At 43.7% G+C, this 18,621-nt stretch overlaps 1 protein-coding gene and 1 non-coding gene across 2 annotated transcripts; both read left to right on the top strand.

The window, feature by feature from the left end:
* The first annotated feature begins 4,870 nt into the window (after positions 1 to 4,870).
* On the top strand, positions 4,871 to 4,944 carry trnat-agu. Its single transcript has one exon. It is a non-coding gene; the product is annotated as a tRNA-Thr (tRNA).
* Positions 4,945 to 14,165: 9,221 nt separating this feature from the next.
* On the top strand, positions 14,166 to 18,242 carry LOC105910657 (galectin-3-like). Its single transcript, XM_042709980.1, has 5 exons — positions 14,166 to 14,171; positions 14,961 to 15,536; positions 16,091 to 16,179; positions 16,390 to 16,561; positions 17,265 to 18,242. The coding sequence occupies exons 1-5, from the start codon at positions 14,166 to 14,168 to the stop codon at positions 17,421 to 17,423; spliced, it is 1,002 nt and encodes a 333-aa protein (XP_042565914.1). The 3' UTR covers positions 17,424 to 18,242.
* Positions 18,243 to 18,621: the final 379 nt, after the last annotated feature.

Genomic DNA, 18,621 nt, shown 5'->3' with positions numbered 1-18,621 from the left:
AGGTATCCCCACACTATGACAGATAGGCCTGAGCAAGTGTATACGAGTATAAGAGTATATATACTGTATAAGAGTATATATACTGTATAAGATTTCCCCTGCCATGGACGCGTATTGAGAAGGAGGTAGGTAAGAGGGTCAACCTCAGCTCTATTTTTATCAAACACAACACAGAGTACAGACTCAAAATACACATGAGCCTCTCGCTTTGCTGCCTGCTATATGGATGTGTGCAGCAGCAGCACCTATGGAAGGAAGTCAAGGAGTCCTGAAACTTGAATCCATTAAAGCGTCTCATCTCTTGAAATGCGTTTGTTGAAGGCTCCTCCTTGCTTCCGATGTCATCCAAGGCTCAGTGAAATATGACTGTAAGGTTCCTAGACCCTTGACCGTGAAACGGCTGTCTTGTGATAACCAATCCAGTGAGAACAGATGGTTCAGACAGTTACAGCGTAATAAACCACATCTTGACCTCTGTAGATGGAACACGGTAGTGGGAAGTAGACGGGCTTTGGCAGGTAGTAAACCCAATGACCCATAAAGCAACTGCATCTAGTACCAGAGAACCACAGACCGTGGCTCAGACCTGACCCATCAGATAGCTGAACCCTCTGTTGCCCCGGGTTACAAGTGAGGGGTCAGGGAGATGAAATGAAGTGACTGAGAGGCCGTTAGTCGTCTCTGTCCCTCAGAGACACCCGTCTCCTTCTCTCTGTCACATTTCTTCTGGATTCATTAGATGAGAAGGAGTAGACCTAAATTATTTTCTATTTCGTTTTATTTCTCGTAAAAAAAATCATTGCTTCATTTATGATGGATTTATCATTTGTTTGGCCTGAGCAAAAACACTTAAGTTGTGAAAAGTACTTCATCACCACGTGAATTGGTGTCTATCTCTCATCATTCTTTTCTACTTTCAGTTTCTCTTTAAATTCTTGCTCATGCATATGTATTCGTCCTTACTGTTTCCTGAGTAAAACACCTTGAGTATAGAGGCTGCCATACACACTCACACACATTAAAACACTTGGACCAGGAACGTGGGCATCAGCTCTCTCCCACTGTAAGGTAAAGATGGAACCAAAGACAGCACAGCATTGGTTCACCCACTTTCCCTGCCGGTTCCCATGACCGTGGCTGCCAATCTGTTGTGGTGGCTTCCTACACTGCAGCTAACTGTGACAGAGGTCTGGCCCGGGCCCTGTGCCAGATACGGGCCAGATGTGGGCCAAACATGATCTTGGATCTGAACCGGTTGAGCAACTAGCTAGGCTGTCTGAGTGGGTTGAATGAAAGCTGCAGAGGAGGAACCCATACAGTAGCCTGGTCTATGGAATAGCAAGGTTGGGCCCACCGCCAGGACAATAAAGAGAGAGGGAGAGAGAGAGAGAGACAGAGTGACATAGAGAGAGAAAGGGGGAGAGAGAGAGATAGGGAGGGAGACAAAGAGAGAGAGGGTGGGAGAGAAAGAGATCCAGGCTTATCGCTGCTGCTTAACTAATGCAGCCGCTTTGTTTGATGGCAAGCTTCCACCATCCCATAATCCTCCTTTCACTTGTCTGGTCAGGTCTCCTCTCATCTTTTCAACTGTTTCCTCTCCTCTTCTCTACTCCACTCTCCTCTTCTCTTCTCTTCTCTTCTCTCCTCACCACTCTACCCCCCTGTCCTCTCCTATTCTCTTCTTCCCTCTCTTTGCTCCTCCTCTCTCCACATTTACCCTTTCCTCTCCTCTCCTCTAATTTCTCTTTTCCTCCTCTCCTCTCCTTTCCTCTCATCTAATTTCTCTCTTCCTCCTCCTAAACTCGTCATCCTGACTGGTCTGTTTCCTCTTCTCTCCTCTCCTCTCCTCTCCTCTCCTCTTCAGTCCCCTCCTCTCTTCTCCTCTTCTGTCCTCTCCTCCCCACCTGCATGTTCTCTTCTCCTTGCCTCTCCTCCACCCTCTTCTTTCTCTCTAATTTCTCTTTCCCTCACTTTCTCCCTCTGTTTCCCTCATCTTTGCTCTCCTGTTTCCTCGTCTGTTCATAAAAAGAATGGTGTCAATGTGCTTTATAGAACTCAAGCTGTGAAGCTTGCCAGCCCATAGAACAAGAACAGATGTGACAGTTGCATGGAAAAACTCCCAAAATAAATCCAGTGATGGATGCCTCAGGGTCCAGTTGCCACCCCCCCCCCCCCCCTCCCCTATATCTGCAGTCTCAGGTTACACAGACACAGGACATAAGAAGGCCTGGTCATCAGCTGTGTATATGTGCCTGAAATGGAGACTTCTGTCCAGCACTGAAAGACACCAACTGATCCACTATCTCCAAGAGTATGTCACTCGGTCACGTGGTGCTTCTATCTAGAAACTGATCTCATCATTAGTCGGGGAAAAAATCCAACCAAAGGTTAACCTGCTTGAAAGCATAGGGCGGTTCTAAACAAGGCAAGACTATTGTATTTATATAGTGCATGTCATACATAAACACATTACAAAGTTCTTCATTTTGGTTTGTGAAACATATACAACACACACCTGAAACTCTTAAAATTGTAAGTATGCCTAAGGATGCCTAAGGGTGCCTAAGGATATGACCTCAATGCTACCACATTCAGAAACTGACATTGGGAGTCTATCTCTGATTTTACTTCAGTGACAAAAGTACAGTACTGTCTGATGCAAATCAGAAATTCCCTCTGTAAGACATCCTACAGAGAGAATTTACCATCTCCTGAGCTGCACAGTCATTTCATGAGGGGAAGCACTTACTTGCACTTTCTTCACTTCTCTTTCCTGCTCCTCCTCCCCCCTCCTCTCCTCTTCTCTTCACCTCCCTACCCCTCTCCTCCCCTCTTCTACCTTCTTCTCTTCTCCTCCTCTCCTCTCCTCTCCTCTCCTACCCTCTCATTTCATGGGATCACCACCCTCTCTTCTCCACTCCTCTCCTCTACTCTCCTCTCCTTTGCGGTCGATGCATTTATATTTACATTGCTATAAGAGAGTGAGCATCAGCTACAGAGCCACATACAGTATCCCACTCTTCCCTTGGCCCTTTCCTGAGTGCTGGACACTGACTGAAGACATGACTGACCTGGACCTGTGGTACCTAAGGGAGTAAAAGAACACACAGAGCTCCTATGCAGGACTTATTTTAAAACACTGGCTGAGGCCTGAAGGAAAGACAGATAAACACAGCTGCTGGCCAGACTATGCACTATGCAATTTATGGTTCGGGTCGGAACACCCTGGGAAAATGAAATTCGCTGACTATTTTGTCAAAAGATGCCAGTTATAGCATATTAGCAAGCTTTTATCAGTGCCAATTGGGCTGTTGGTGGTGATTGAAATAGTTTTACACTAAAATCACCATATGCTAGTTCCATACTGAAAAGTCCACTCATTCATTTCTTCCCACAGAAACCGAGCCAATGATGGTTTAGACACCAATAAACATAAGAAATATGTTGAGAAACTTATACACATATATTTGAGAATTTACCACCTCTACAAATTACGTGCACACACAAATGAACACATGCCCACACAGACCTCATTAGTCTACACCAGACAATGAGACTTGAATACATACCTGTATGAATCAGGATGAACAACTCAAAAGACTTCACACACACGCACACAGACACGCACATGCACACACACACACACACACACACACACACACACAAACACACAAACACACACATGCATGGCAGCAAGGGTCATGGCTATGGCCTTCCTGCCTAGCAATCACTTTTATCACAACCCAGTAATTAACAAACATGCAGGCACACTCGAACACACGCACACATACTCGAACACATGCACACACACTCGGACACATGCACACAAAAATATACACACCGCACTTCAGGCATCCTCTCACTCAGAATGACAGAAACCCTTTTCAACTAGAGCCTATGAAAACAGCTCAGGTGATAACGTAGCCTATCTGATTAGAAGTTATAATTACACATGCTGTCAATCTTGTGCTACGATGACTTTCCATCTCTATTGAGGTCTTCGGGGATCTTCATGCAAAAGGAGTTCCATGATTCCAAGATGTTTAAATGCCTTCATTTCATACCATGAAACTTCAACTCTAATGGGATCTTCTGGGATTCTATGATGTTTAAATTCCTTCCTTATGGTCCCTTGAAACTTCAACTCTAATGGGATTTTCTGGGATCTCAATTCATACAGAGCTTCTATGGCACTGTGGCTTAGTTGGTCGAAGCGCTTGTTTTGTAAATCCTGGGTTTAAATCCCAGCAGTGCCTTATGTTGGAATATATTAATTCATACAGAGCTTCTATGGCGCTGTGGCTTAGTTGGTCAAAGCACCTGTCTAGTAAACAGTCGATCATGGGTTCCAATCCCAGCAGTGCCTTATGTTTAAAAAGAAAACCATGATTCTATGATGTTCAAATGCCTGCCTTGTGGTACCTTGAATAATGAACTCTTATTGGATGTTCTGGGTTCTCAATTCATACGGAACTTCTATGGCGCTGTCTATACCCACGCACATAAACTTACAAAGGTTCAAATCCCAGCAGTTCCTCATACACATACTAAAAGAATACACACAGATCTATGTAAAAAAAAGCACACTCAAGTTCATGCATAATTTCATACAGAAGCAGCAAATATGTTATTGTTTCAACAACAAAAAGACAAACATTTCCACACACAGAGAGAATAACTTAATCTCTGCTGTCAAAATGAAAGAGTTTTTTATAAACTGGCAGCCTGAGAGAGTATTTAGGATGGTAAAGTAGCATAGCTCCTGATCATCAGTTGCAGTTACACCTGCTGTCAATGTTTGTCTCAGGTTACCTTTAAATTTCAACTCTATTTGGAGGTTGTGGGAAGTCAAGCCACATGACAATTTTATGGCGCTGTGGCTTAGATGGTTAAAGCGCCTGTCTAGTAAACAGGAGATCCTGGGTTTGAATCTCAGCAGAGCCTTATGTATGTCCAAGAAGTAAAAAAGAAAAACATGTTTAAATGCCTCACTTTCATACCTTGAAACTTGAATTGTAATTGCATCTTCTGGGATCTCAATTAATTCAGAGCTTCTATGGCTCTGTGGCTTAGTTGGTTCCAGTGCTTTACTAGTGAATAGGAGATCCCAGCAGAACCTTGTTTTGCATGAATTTGGCAAACAGTTAACATCATGGGTTTAATTCCTCTGAATCGTGATAAAATGTGCTGATAAACCACATATCCCTAAACTCTACTAGGAGAAAAAAAAAGTCAAGCCTGTGAGAGCATGGTTCACCATTGGATGAAATCTGGCAAGGGCAAGGGGATCTTCTGATTCTCCTCTAGTAAGAATCTTCTCTTCACGTGGGTTCAGCAGGCAGCCATACCTCGAGTCAAATTAGTGGTGACAATGCTTTCTCTTTCGAAACTCATGACATGGGTCACACCACCACTGTTGTCTCTGAACTAACAAGGGTTCCCCTCACAGTGAGTGTGTAGTGGCTCACTAAGAAGGGCATGCCTGCCGTAACAATTCATTCACTTTTACATTTCAGCTCCAGACTGGGGGAGAAAGAAGCATTCTGTTGTGTGAATGAACCATGTGTCCACAGAAGAGTGTGGATCGATCAGCTGAGGAGCCATTGTTGTACACTTAGTTCAGGACACAAAGAGAGTATGCCATCTGGTGGTCACAGCACAGAATAACACCACTTATCAAGTCAGGGCAGTTTTGAATATCACTTTTCTAAAATGAAATGGTTATAAATAATTTCATGTCACACTACATACACACAGTCATGTTAAGTGATGGTCATGTGCTGTTTGTAAACTCACTCACATTTCTAAAAGGCTGTGTCTAAACTTGTGGAATTACATCTCTAAAGCTGATCTCCTGGCAGACACATGCTGCCGGGGTTGGGTTAGGTGTGGTTCTGGCCGGGGTTACTGTGAAGTTCAGTCCAGTCCAGTCCATTAGATATAGGAATGATGTAGTGATTTCAGTTCAGTCCAGTCCATTAGGTATAGGAATGATGTAGTGATTTCACTGCTCTGAATGTTTTTGACTAACATGCATAGTTAAGGATACCCAGTTTATTTCCAGATTCAGTATGCAGAAAAGGAATTTCCCTGTTTGATGTTTTTTTATTTATTATTTGTTTGTTTGTACGAGGTTGTGAACACAGTTTGTTGCCATGGACACTTCCTGCTTATGTTTCAGCGTGTTAGACGGTAACATCCCATGTGATGCTGACACATCTTCAAATTGGATTTGAGTGTGTGGCTCTGTCTGTGAGGGAGAACAGAACCACTGAGCAGACCGCCGCTGCCGCGCAGCAGAGTGGAGTTGGAGACCACGGAGGCAGACATGTGGAAGTTATGGTGACTGAGATCCCTGGCCACACACTGTGGATCACATCACACCTGTTACAATGTAACAGCTATGAAGTACAGTATAGTATGTGGAGAACTGTGGTGTAATAGCATATTGATAATTAGTATTTGACCAAAACAAGGGGTTAGAGTTAGTGTTTGGATTATATTCAGGGGCTATGTTAGTTCAGAGTTTTAAACACGTTGCTACACAATGATAATAATGTACCAAGAGGTTTGTAAAAGTAACACACATAAATATCTGACCACAGAACTCAGAACTCAGCCATAAATGGCATCTGGAATATCAAATAAGTGTTAGCACTTTACAGGCAACGCCTGCTACCCTGTAACTACTGTGAAGTGCTGTGTAATGGAAGACGTACAGTATATACACGTATAACATAGTAGCACATATGCAGAAGAGAAGCATATCTAGTCCTAACTAAGGTCTTCGTTGGGTTTGTGATTGAGTAAAAGGTAATAGAAGGTTAGATTATCGATGTGTTGTGACCAAGGTTATTATAGTTTTGCATTTTTCACTAGTTTTTATTTTTATTTCGTTTTGACTTTTTGTTTTTAATTTCAGTTTAGTTTTAATTAGTTTTTAAAGCGGGTTTGCTAGTTTAGTTTAGTTTCTATTTTTTGAAAATGCTTAGTTTGAGTTTAGTTTTTATTAGTTTCAGTATTAGTTTTAGTCTTTATCACGGAATGCAACAGACCAAGGGGTGGCCAGTCAGGGAAGCTTCATTTTTTTGCTTGCAAAACAAAATGCTCAACATGAATAGAAGATACAAGCTATAATAAATAATATGTAATAAAAACTCACCAAACATACCATTTAAAAAAAAATATTCACTTAGGACAGATGAACAGCCATCAACAAAAGACAACTATGAAAGATCTGTGTCAGACGTGTGTCAGTCAGAATTTGCGCATGTCCTGTTTAAACAGACAGGAGACAGGGAGACGGTGAGGCAGCGATGAGCTGTGCCTCATTTCAGATTGCGCAATCCCTCACAAACTGGGTTGAGCGCATGCGTAGAACCTATTTAGTCTTGCTGATTTGACGTAAAGCCGCAGTGAAAAAGCACGGAGAGGAGGCAAACAGTACCTCTGCTTCAATAAAGGGAGCATACGAGAGCCCACCGGTCGGGTTTATGCTTGTTCTGCCGTTACTCTTCTTATATTTGACCTTGACTACGAAAATGGAAGATTCTATAGCTAAGCTAAAACATTTCTCATAACTGGACTTTCAATCAAAACGTGAATTGATCAATAATGGGAGACCAATGCCGTAGCTAAAAGGTATGCTTCAAATGACGGGACAGAAGATAACTCGATCGACTTCTCACACCCAAAGCCAAATTGCTTTGAAAATATTTTGAACCTCAAGAATAGTTTTTGGTTTTGGACGTACAGCGGAGACCCTCAGGAGGCCTGTGCAACTTCGTAAGAGTTCATATTCACGAGTGCATAATCACACATATTAACACAAGTTCATCACAAGCTAGCAGCTGCCAACTGTATGTAGCCACCTTACCAGACTATGTGTGTGTAAAGAATGCTGATATGAAAAACAACCAGTAGTCAAAGTGCAAGCTGCCAATTGAATGGCGATTTAAGCTACTGTATTGGGTGTATATATTTGTAAATCTGACTCTGAAGTGCCTCACCAGACATGAACCTCACCGCACGCTACTGTTCCAAGTAATCCCAAATAGAACTCTGTCGCTTTCTCCCGATTTTTGCCGCCATGAAACCAGGTGAGGGGCGTGTACTAAAAGTGGTATGGCGGAAGATAGACTATAAGGCTATGTATGAAATAAATTGACATCTATGAAATACATTGACAAAGACGAAAACTAAGGACATTTTCTCTATAATTCTATTTTATTTTAGTTAGTTTTGTAAAGACACAATACAGTTTCAGTTAGTTATCGTTTTTTTATAAAGCCTCATTTTTATTTTTATTTCAGTTAACGAAAAAAAAAATCACACCTAGTTTTCGTTTTTTCGTTAGTTTTCGTTAACGATAATAACCTTGGTTGTGACACAAAGACAAAAACTGGATCAAACTGTATGCGATGGTGTATCTATTAGTAATGTAACGATGGCTATGTCAAGTGTAACCACAAAATATCTGACCACAGAGCTCACCCTGCAAGCCAGTAAAGTAAAGCTCTATAGCCTTATGGCAGGTAGGCCATCCATGTGTTGTTGGTCTGTCAGTGTAATGAAATGATTCAATGTTAAGTCAGCCTGTCTCCAATAGCCACAGACTTTGGGCCACATTTAGTCTTGATCTGATGCAGATAATGAAACACCACTGACATACAGTATCTAATCATGAAACACCACTGACATACAGTATCTAATCATGAAATACTACTGCCATACAGTATCTAATCATGAAATACCACTGCCATACAGTATCTAATCATGAAATACTACTGACATGCAGTATCTAATCATGAAATACCACTGACATGCAGTATCTAATCATGAAATACTACTGACATGCAGTATCTAATCATGAAATACTACTGCCATACAGAATCAGTAATGAACTACTACTGACATACAGTATCTAATCATGAAATACTACTGACATGCAGTATCTAATCATGAAATATACTACTGACATATAACATCAGTAATTAAATACTACTGACATTGATAGGTGTAGGGGACCATCCAAATAAAGAGTGTTTTTAATCTGAGTGTCTGTAGATAGTCTATAGGGGACCATCCAAATAAACTGTGAACTTTTTTCCAGTGTTACAGCGTGCTTTATAAGCTGATGGCTATGTAATATGTGTGGTCCCTTCATTGGGGCATGAACTACAGGATGCCCACATAAATAAAAGGAGGCGATCCCGTGGCCAGTGGCAGGTATGTCGGGGAGGGCAGGGAGGGCAGGGATGGCGGGGAGATTGCTGACACTGGCCAACCTCCAGATGGCAAGGGGTGTGTGTGTGTGTGTGTGTGTGTGGAGATGATGCCAGGTGAAAGAAAATCAGTAATGGTCTCCTTTGAGTTTGAATCTGGTCTCAAATCTGGTCTCCGAGTCTTTGAGTCCTCCCAAGTCTGGCCTCCTCTACTCCAGTGCCATGGGTCTGGGGAGAGAGTCCTCCACAGAGACTTACACAACAGGCGAAGGTATCTGAGCTGTAATTGCATTAGGGTCCCGTGGAGTTGTCAAGTCAGGGCATGTTTGTGAGCACACAGCCACAGTCTCTCACGCCCTCTCTCTGTCTCTCTCCCTCCCTCCCTCTCTCTTTCTCTCCCTCTTTTTTCTCTCTCTCCCTTTCTCTCTCTCTCTCTCTCTCTCTCTCTCCCTCCCTCCCTCTTTCATGTTTGTGAGCATGCAGCCACAGTCTCTCACCCTCTCTCTCTCACCCCCTCTCTCTCTCCCTCCCTCTCTCTCCCCCCTTTCTCTATCCCTCTCTCTCTCTCTCCCTCCCTCATGTTTGTGAGCATGCAGCCACAGTCCCATGACTGCTGGGATCGGCCCAGGAGGAGAAATACAGGAACACAGGGCAGGAAGGAGAGGAGTGAGAGCAGGCTTCTTATTCTGCTTCACTGCTCTACCCCCCCCCCCTCTCTTTGTCTCTCTCACTCTTTCCCACCCTCTCTCTCTCTATCCCTCTCTCTGTCTCTCCCTCTCTCTCTCTCTCTATTGGTTGTGAGAGGTGATGCCAAGTTTAATGCATAGGGACACACACAAACATTCTTGCTTCCTCTCTCTCTCTCTCTCTCTCTCTCTATCTCACAAAGACACACATAAATGTTATTCCAGGAGGGATCAGCTCTTGAGAAAAGCGAGCAGGCTTCTTTAGGGTTTTCTGCCATCACGATTTCTGGCAATGGAACTCTGGAATCCTGTAGTGAGATGGCAATACCAAGCTTAATGGATATGGAAATACACAACAATTTGTATTGCCTCTCTCTCTCTCTCTCTCTCTCTCGCTCACTCACACACACACACACACACACACACACACACACACACCCACACACATAAACTGGATTATAAAAGAAGCATTTTAGTTAGTCACAGAGAGCTAATTGAGGGTACAATAGTGTGGTTTGTGCAGGTAATGACAATGTTACCATGGCAATATGCTGCCAGAATCCACATACCTCTCCCTTTCTTGCACACACACACACATCACACACTGCTCAACATCCCTAGAAATTATTCGGTGCAATCCTCAAAATACCAAACTCACTCATTTCCATGGCAACTCGCACACAATTCCTGCTCTCATGATAACCATAATTTTCAAGACTGTCAGATAAACACCGCATCACTATGGTGACATGCCACCAAATGGCCATTGTGACATTCCAGCCATCCCAACTCCACTGCCTAGCTCACACTTTGCTAGTTTTTCCTGAAGTATGAATTCATGTTATTTCGGTGACAGAACAGATCCATACCACAGTCCTTTACAATGGTCCTTTTCAAGTGATTCCTGCTTACTGGGTCTCTGAATGTTTCAGGTGTGAAGGATCAGGTAAGGTTGAAGCGTGAACTTGCGCCGATTTAGTTCCAAAGTCACATGCTGCAGAACCACCTCAAGACTACATTTATTTGCCTGCCTTGTTCATAGAGAAACAATTTATGAACACTTTTCCTGCACTGAAGCCAAACCATGAGAGACGCTCTCACACTGTGTGGTTTAACTCAATTGATCAACTTAATTGATCCAAAGAGATCTGGATGTTGCTCTCCTGAGTCAGCAAAGATCTGGCTTCACTGGTACTTTGGCCTGCTCAGATAAACCACAGCTAACAGGACTGAGCCCAGACCATCGTGCAGAAGGCCATGGGTTCAAATCCAAACCTGACAAAGCATTCAAACTCAAGTTCAAATCTTTAACCCATGGCCTTCTGCATGGTAATCTGGGAGCCTTCTGCATGGTAGTTTACGTTTCATCAGAGTTTTCAAAGCATCAGCGTTATCAAACTTTTCCTCCACACCAACACGTTTCAACCGTAATCTGCTGAAGATGGGTTACGGGTTCAATCCAGAAGGAAGATGTCAGTTTTATAGTCGAACAGATTACAGAATGGATCACCACTCACAAACACTACGGGCGCCATTGATGAGGGGAGTTATGGTGTGTTTGTAAACATGGTGTGTTCGTAAATAAGTCCAGATTTACAGTGGACTCTGGGTGTGGCTTTTCCCTGAAACTTTGAGAAGTTGCGTGTGTGTGTGTGTGTGTGTGTGTGTGTGTGTGTGTGTGTGTGTCTGTGAGAGAGTGAGCGAGAGGGAGTGTCAATGTAAATCTACACATGGACATTTAGATCTCTTGTTCCTTGTATTTCGTATCTTTTTTGCGACTGCTTTGGCAATACTGATTTGTCATGCCAATAAAGCACTTTGAATTGAACTGCAAAAAAAATTAGAGAGATAGAGAGGAGAGAAAGAGAAAGAGAGGGGGAGAGGGACAGGGAGAGAGTGAGAGAGAGTGAGAGAGAAAGGGAGAGGGAGAGGGAGAGGGAGAGAGAGAGGGAGGGACTCCTTGGAGGAGGCAGCTATAAGAGTGTGTGTCCTCCAAGTCTCTTTAGCAGAGAGTGTGTGTGAGTCTCTCTAACAGGTCAGCTTCGGACAGCACTGAGTCTTTTGTACAGGTAAATCTCATTATTCTCATCTCAACTTTGAGTTTCAGTTAGTTTTCACTCAGTTGTGTTCAAATTCACTTCAGCTCTAATACACTCTATTCTGTTGTAATTCTATTATGGTCTATGGGATCTTTAAATCCAGTCCTATCTGAATGTGTTACCCGGGAAGAGATAACTGCATAAATGTCTGTGCGGCTTCACTAACACTGATTGGACTGATTGAGAACATACATGACAGGTACGTTTGTATGGGATTGATCAAATTGATTGAGAACATACATGAGCGGTACATTTGTATAGTATTGATTTAATTGATTCTTAACATATATGACAGGTACATTTGTATAGGATTGATTGAATTGATTCTTAACAGACATGACAGGTACGTTTGTATAGGATTGATCAAATTGATTCTTAACATACATGACAGGTACGTTTGTATAGGATTGATCGAATTGATTCTTAACATATATGACAGGTACGTTTGTATAGGATTGATTGAATGGATTCTTAACATACATGACAGGTATGTTTGTATAGGATTGATCGAATTGATTGTGAACATACATGACAGGTATGTTTGAATAGGATTGATCGAATTGATTGTTAATGACATACATAACAGGTACGTTTGTATTGTCAACATAATTACTTCTTTCTTAAAAAATCATTTCCAACGTGCTGGCATTTAAAAGTACATGAAAAGTACTTTTGAAAAGTATCAGTACAGTGTAATTGGACATGTTAGAACACTCAGTTAGAGTGTGTATTAGAAGTGCTGTATAAAGTAACCTGTCTGAAGACGTCCTGCAAGCATTGAGGGGTTTTAAAGCTTAGGTGAAGCTTAGGTGAGGAGTCAGATGGCAGGCGACTAGAGGAGATGTGGCCCTGACCTGGTGTGCACATCCGGCCCAGACTCGGTCCAGATCCGGCCCAGAGATGTCCCCAAGCTGACTGCTATAAGAGGAGATTGTTTTGAGTTCATCCTCCGCCCGTCCAGCAAAGTGTTTACATGTTGACATGTCTGCATGCTATCATCCTTAACAAATCATAGACATACACCTCTGCTAATTGCCAAGTTATCTCTTTAACGTGGAAAGTGTTATTTGTTTTAGCTGTGTCAATATCCAAGGGATACATATTTGAGAGTGCAAAATGGTTGTTAAGCTGTGTCCACGGCCTGGAGATTTTAGTTGGGTGGTCAGTAAGTTAGACATCTCATCACCTCCGTGTGCTAGAGTGTGTTTTTAAGCGCTGTCCGTGTTCAGAGTGATCTTTAAGCTTTCCCAGCGTCCAGGAGATGCATATTTGAGTTGGGTGGTCGGTAATGACTTAATGCCCGTCATCTGCAGTCCCAGGGGAGCGGAACAGAACAGTGGTTGTGAGAAAGAGGAGAATGGCGGCTGTGTTCTGCAGACAAGTGGGACTGTCCTGTCTAATCCTGGTGATTACGTAGCATAGCATAGGTAGCTATTCCCTGCCACAGAAACAAAACTCACCCAAGGCCCATAGGTAGCTATTTCCTGCCACAGAAACTAAACTCATTTATGCACACAAAAAAGTGTGTGTAGAAATAAATACATTTATGAATTGTAAATATATATAAGCACAACCTGGGAGCACACCTGTGAATAAATGCACTTGTGCAGTGCGCTGTAAGGCACTATGGATAAAACAGTCTGCGAAATGAAGGCAAATATGTCTTGTTTAGTGTACTGTTCATTCTTGTCAGTACCTCACCAATGCATATTTTGATGTTGACTCTCTGCCTCTGTCAGATTTGTAATCCATTCATGTATTTAACCGACAGTCATGATTACCAGTTATTTGAGAAAATGCTGGCTTTGGGATTATCTCTGAAAAATTAGATTTGTAAGCATTTGCAGATCAATGTGTATTTGTAAAGCGCCAATCCCTCTTTGTGTGGTCTGAGATGGCTGTTTAGTTTGCCCTCTAGCGGACATCTGTGACAGATGACAAAAAGTCAGATTCTGGTCCCTTTGCCACAGATGCTACAAAATAACCATAGCAAAAAAGAAACATAAAAGTTAACTTTATTATAAAACTACTGGTCAAGTGATTGATGTTATTCGAACAACACGAATTTCAGTAAAACTTTTTCATGAGGTCTCTCAGTACTGTTCTGCAAATAATCTAGTGTTTCTCTTCCATCTTTCTCTCTTCTAACAGATAACATGGATGTAAGTACTTTTTCGTTTTCACTACTGAAGCAGCACATGAATCTCTTACAAAAAGGGATTAATTCATGTTTGAAATAGAACTTTCCACTTAACTCATCTGATGCTCTCTCAGAAATCCCTATGAACATGATTTGATATCAAAATTTGCAATTATAAATGTATGAGTGTTCTTGTGTGTGATGATAATGTGCACATGTCTCTTTGCATTTGCATGCATGTGAGAATATATATATATTTTATATTTGTAATTATATTATAAAAGTATAAATATATATATATATATATATATATATATATATATATATATATAAAAGTAAAAGGTAAGGTCAGGTGTTTAGCAGAGCAGCTCGAGCATCTGTATGTGTGTGTGTGTGTGTGTGTGTGTGTGTGTGTGTGTGTGTGTGTGTGTGAGAGTGTGTGTGTGTGTGTGTGTGTGTGTGTGTGTGTGTGTGTGTGTGTGTGTGTGTATGTGTGTGTGTGTGTGTGTGTGCGTGTGTGTGTGTATGTTTAGTGTAGCTGTGTGTAAAGGCAAGGCCAGGTGTTTAGCTGATCAGCTCGAGCATCTGTATGTCTCTCTGTGTGTGTGTGTGTATGTGTGTGTGTGTGTGTGTGTGTGTGTGCGTGTGTGTGTGTGTGTTTAAGTGTAGCTGTGTGTAAAGGTAAGGTCAGGTGTTTAGCAGAGCAGCTCGAGCATCTGTATATGTGTGTGTGTGTGTGTGTGTGTGTGTGTGTACCTATGTATTGCTCCAAAGTGTAACCCCTGTACCCCATACCTCTCTCTCCCCCCAGCTTGCTAACACCGTCACTGGTTGTCCCTCTGCTGGGAATGGCATATGGCCTGCACAACCCTGTCCTCAGCAGCAGCAGCCATGCTGGCCGTGCCCCCCCAACCCCCCCACCACCTGGCCTGCCCCCACCCAGCCTTCTCAGCCCACCTGGCCCTCCCCCACCCAGCCTTCTCAGCCCACCTGGCCTGCACCCAGCCAGCCTTCTCAGCCCACCTGGCCTGCCCAGCCGGCCCAGCCAACCCAACCAGCCCAGCCTACGTGGCCGACACCACCGCCAACCCAGCCCAGTCAACCGGCTCAGCCGGCCTGGCCCACTCCCACTCCCACTCCCACCCCCACTCCCCCAACAGGCCAGCAGACCCAGCCGGCCCAACCCAGCTGGCCTGTTCCGGTTCCGACCCAGCCACAGGCCCAGCCAGCCCAGCCCAGCTGCACCCCCACCAACCCCTGCCCTCCAGGGTACCACCCCCAGGGGACGCCCACCTCCGGGTGGCCCTTCAACCCAGGACAGCCTGGCTGGCCCGGGCAGCCGGCACCGGTACCAGTGTGGCCTGGACCCACACCCATTGGTCCTGTGGTATGGATGGGGAGGGGGGTCATTTTCTACATTTTAGAAAAAATCACGCAAAAAAATATGTTTTATCCATATTTTGTATAAGTTGTATTTAGGAAAGTGATTTATCCTCTTGCAGACAAGTATCGACATTCAGATATTCATACATAAAATCAATGATATGATAGATGCATTGTACATTAGGTATGAACATTGCTGGGACTTGACCCTTGCAACAGGCTCACTTTTGGATGGAACTCCTTCATGCACTGATCTTATTCATATTTCTGTAAAACATTGTGTTGTGGTCCACTGCTCCTTCCTGCTTTGCTGAAAATAAACAAAAGTACAATCTGGTGCTCAGTGGGTGGTTAGCATTCAGAGCTGAATAGCATTCAGAGCTGGTTAGCATTCAGAGCTGGTTAGCATTCAGAGATGGATAGCATTCAGAGCTGGTTAGCGTTCAGAACTGGTTAGCATTCAGAGTTGGTTAGCATTCAGAGATGGATAGCATTCAGAGATTGATAGCATTCAGAGATGGATAGCATTCAGAGATGGCTGTTTCTGTTGTCCTGTAGGGAGTCCCATACAATCTGAACTTCCCCAGAGGAGTCTATGACAAGCTGATGCTCACCATCACCGGCCAGGTGAAGCCCCTGGCCAAGATGTAAGTACAGCCCCGGATAGCAGCTGATATCATGTCATATCCGGCCCAGATCCGGCCCGAAACTCAGCCAGACCTGGGCCAGACCTGCTCCAAGTCAGCTGCTATCTGGGCGACCGGTTCCATCCATCTTTCTCTCTGTTGTGTGTCTCCCTGACGATCTGGTCGCCATGGCTCACGTGCAGCCCGCTCTTGTGCTCCCTGGCGATGCAGGTTCACGGTGAACTTTCTGCGTGGGAACGATATCGCCCTGCACATCAACCCCCGCTTCAACGAGGGGGGCAAGCAGATCCTGGTGAGGAACCACCGGCAGGGGGAGCGCTGGGGCAAGGAGGAGCGCACCATCCAGGGGCCCTTCCCTTTCGCCCCTGGCCAGCCCTTTGAGGTGAGAAGGGTGCGCAGGGCCCGTGGGGCTCGCTGCCCCCTAGCAAGGCTAGCACGCTTTCTTAGGCGCCTGTGGAGGGGGGCCACACTCCCCAAAGACAAGGCTCCACAGAGGGGGACAAAGGGCGCACGTGCCAAAGAGAGTTGGGTGGCCTCCAGTATACTCAAAAGGTGAGCCCCCACCACGTGCCCCTACCCCCCTCCCCCTCCCGCTCCAATTTGACCCCCCCAATTTGAACTCTTAAGAGCCCATTACATTCAGTGCACCCTCTAAAGCTGGGGTACTGGCTTAGATGAGGCTGGCCAAAGTTTTGACAGGATTTCAAGATGCACTGGGAGAATAAGACATGTTGATGACAATGAGAATCTGGCAAAATGACAGGTCAATACAGACAACATTTGTGGACATAAGTCAAGTCTGTGTCTTCTATCCCCTGCCAGACTGCAGGAATGGCTTTTACCGTAACTGTACTGTAATCAGACATTGATGGAAGATTAGAGACAACATGTGGCAGAGTTGTAACACTGACTATGTCCCTTTCAAATTCAGATCCTGGTGAGGTATAACAAGTTCAGTTATTGTGTGTGTGTGTGTGTGTGTGTGTGTGTGTGTGTGTGTGTGTGTGTGTGTGACACAAGACAGCATGCTAGGCAAAGGAAAGTGCAGACTTGTGACACTGACTTTGTGACCGTGCCTCTTTCAGATGAAGATCCTGGTGACGTATAACGAGTTCAAAGTGGCAGTGAATGGAGCGCAGGTGTTTGAGTTCAAGCATTGCATCCGAGAACTCAACCAGATCGACCGCCTGAACATCCTACAGGACATCAACCTCACCTCCATCAACCTGCAGAACATGCCCTGAGCTCTGACCCCTAACCCCTGCCCCCTGACCCCGCCTGCTGCTGTAACTCTCCTTGGCTTTGTGTGTGTGTCTCTGGCTCAAGATGACAGTTAGCGCTGGAACAGATGCTAGTCCAGACCATATTAGGAAAGCTTGTGTTCCAGAAGAATCTGACATCAGGGTTCAGATGGATGGTTTCACTTCACAATTTGCACGCCTTGCACTGACAAGAAAAATCATATAGTTGTGCATTTCAGCATCGCACCAAAGAGTAGCAAAACAGCATCATTTGAACTGAAGTGTTATTCCCACACATACAGCATGTCACCCCCTCCCATCAGGGCTTTCTCATATCCACCTATATATCCATTATTTGTGTGTATTGAATTAGTTTTACTTTTGTGTATTTAGCAATATCAGTGAGTGCCTTGCTGGTGTTTACATTACAGTAATAAGCTTGTTGTTTGAGATAAACTATAATTTGAATCACCATATTCTTATTTCTATGCTGTTAAACGGTGTTTAAGTTTCAATGTTTGTTTCCTGTAATTCCACTGCAGTATTTTACTTGTGATATCAATACATGTTTGAGTCATTTATGTGATAAGTTTGGGGAAGGGCATGATAGATACAGCAAGCATATAAAAAGTTGTTTATCAGTGTCAACGCAAACTATAACCATTGAAATAAATTAAATCAAAGTCAGAGGCTTCACTTCGAGTGGTGAGACTTTATTTCATTTACAATTCCTACAATTCCTTCCTAATCATCCAGATTACAAACTGCACCGAATATAAATTGCACTAAAACAAGTTCATTCAAAAGAAGACATTGTCATATTAAACATATTAAAAGATACGCGCACACACACACACATCTGGTCATGCAAACACATCTAGTCATAATCTAGTCTAATCTAGTCACCATTTTCAACTGTGCTGTTTCACAGGAAGTTAGAGGTTACAACATTACAAACACGCAAAACTTTCTTTTAAAGTGAACATGTGCAAAATAGAAGGAGTGTAACACAGTTTTCACATTTTCAAATCACTCCACTGTACACACACAGTCAATGCTGTTTTATGTGTGTATGTGTATGTGTGTGTATGTGTGTGCGTGTGCGTGTGTGTTCGTGTGTGTGTGGTTTGTGTGTGTGCTCGTGTGTGCTCGTGTGTTCATGTGTGTGTGTGTGTGTGTATGTGTGTGCGTGTGCGTTCAT

The sequence above is a fragment of the Clupea harengus genome, chromosome 15 (assembly GCF_900700415.2).
Source record: "Clupea harengus chromosome 15, Ch_v2.0.2, whole genome shotgun sequence".
NCBI lineage: Eukaryota > Metazoa > Chordata > Actinopteri > Clupeiformes > Clupeidae > Clupea > Clupea harengus.
The sequence above is the reverse complement of the archived record's forward strand: the minus strand, read 5'-3'. Positions and strand labels throughout refer to the sequence as shown.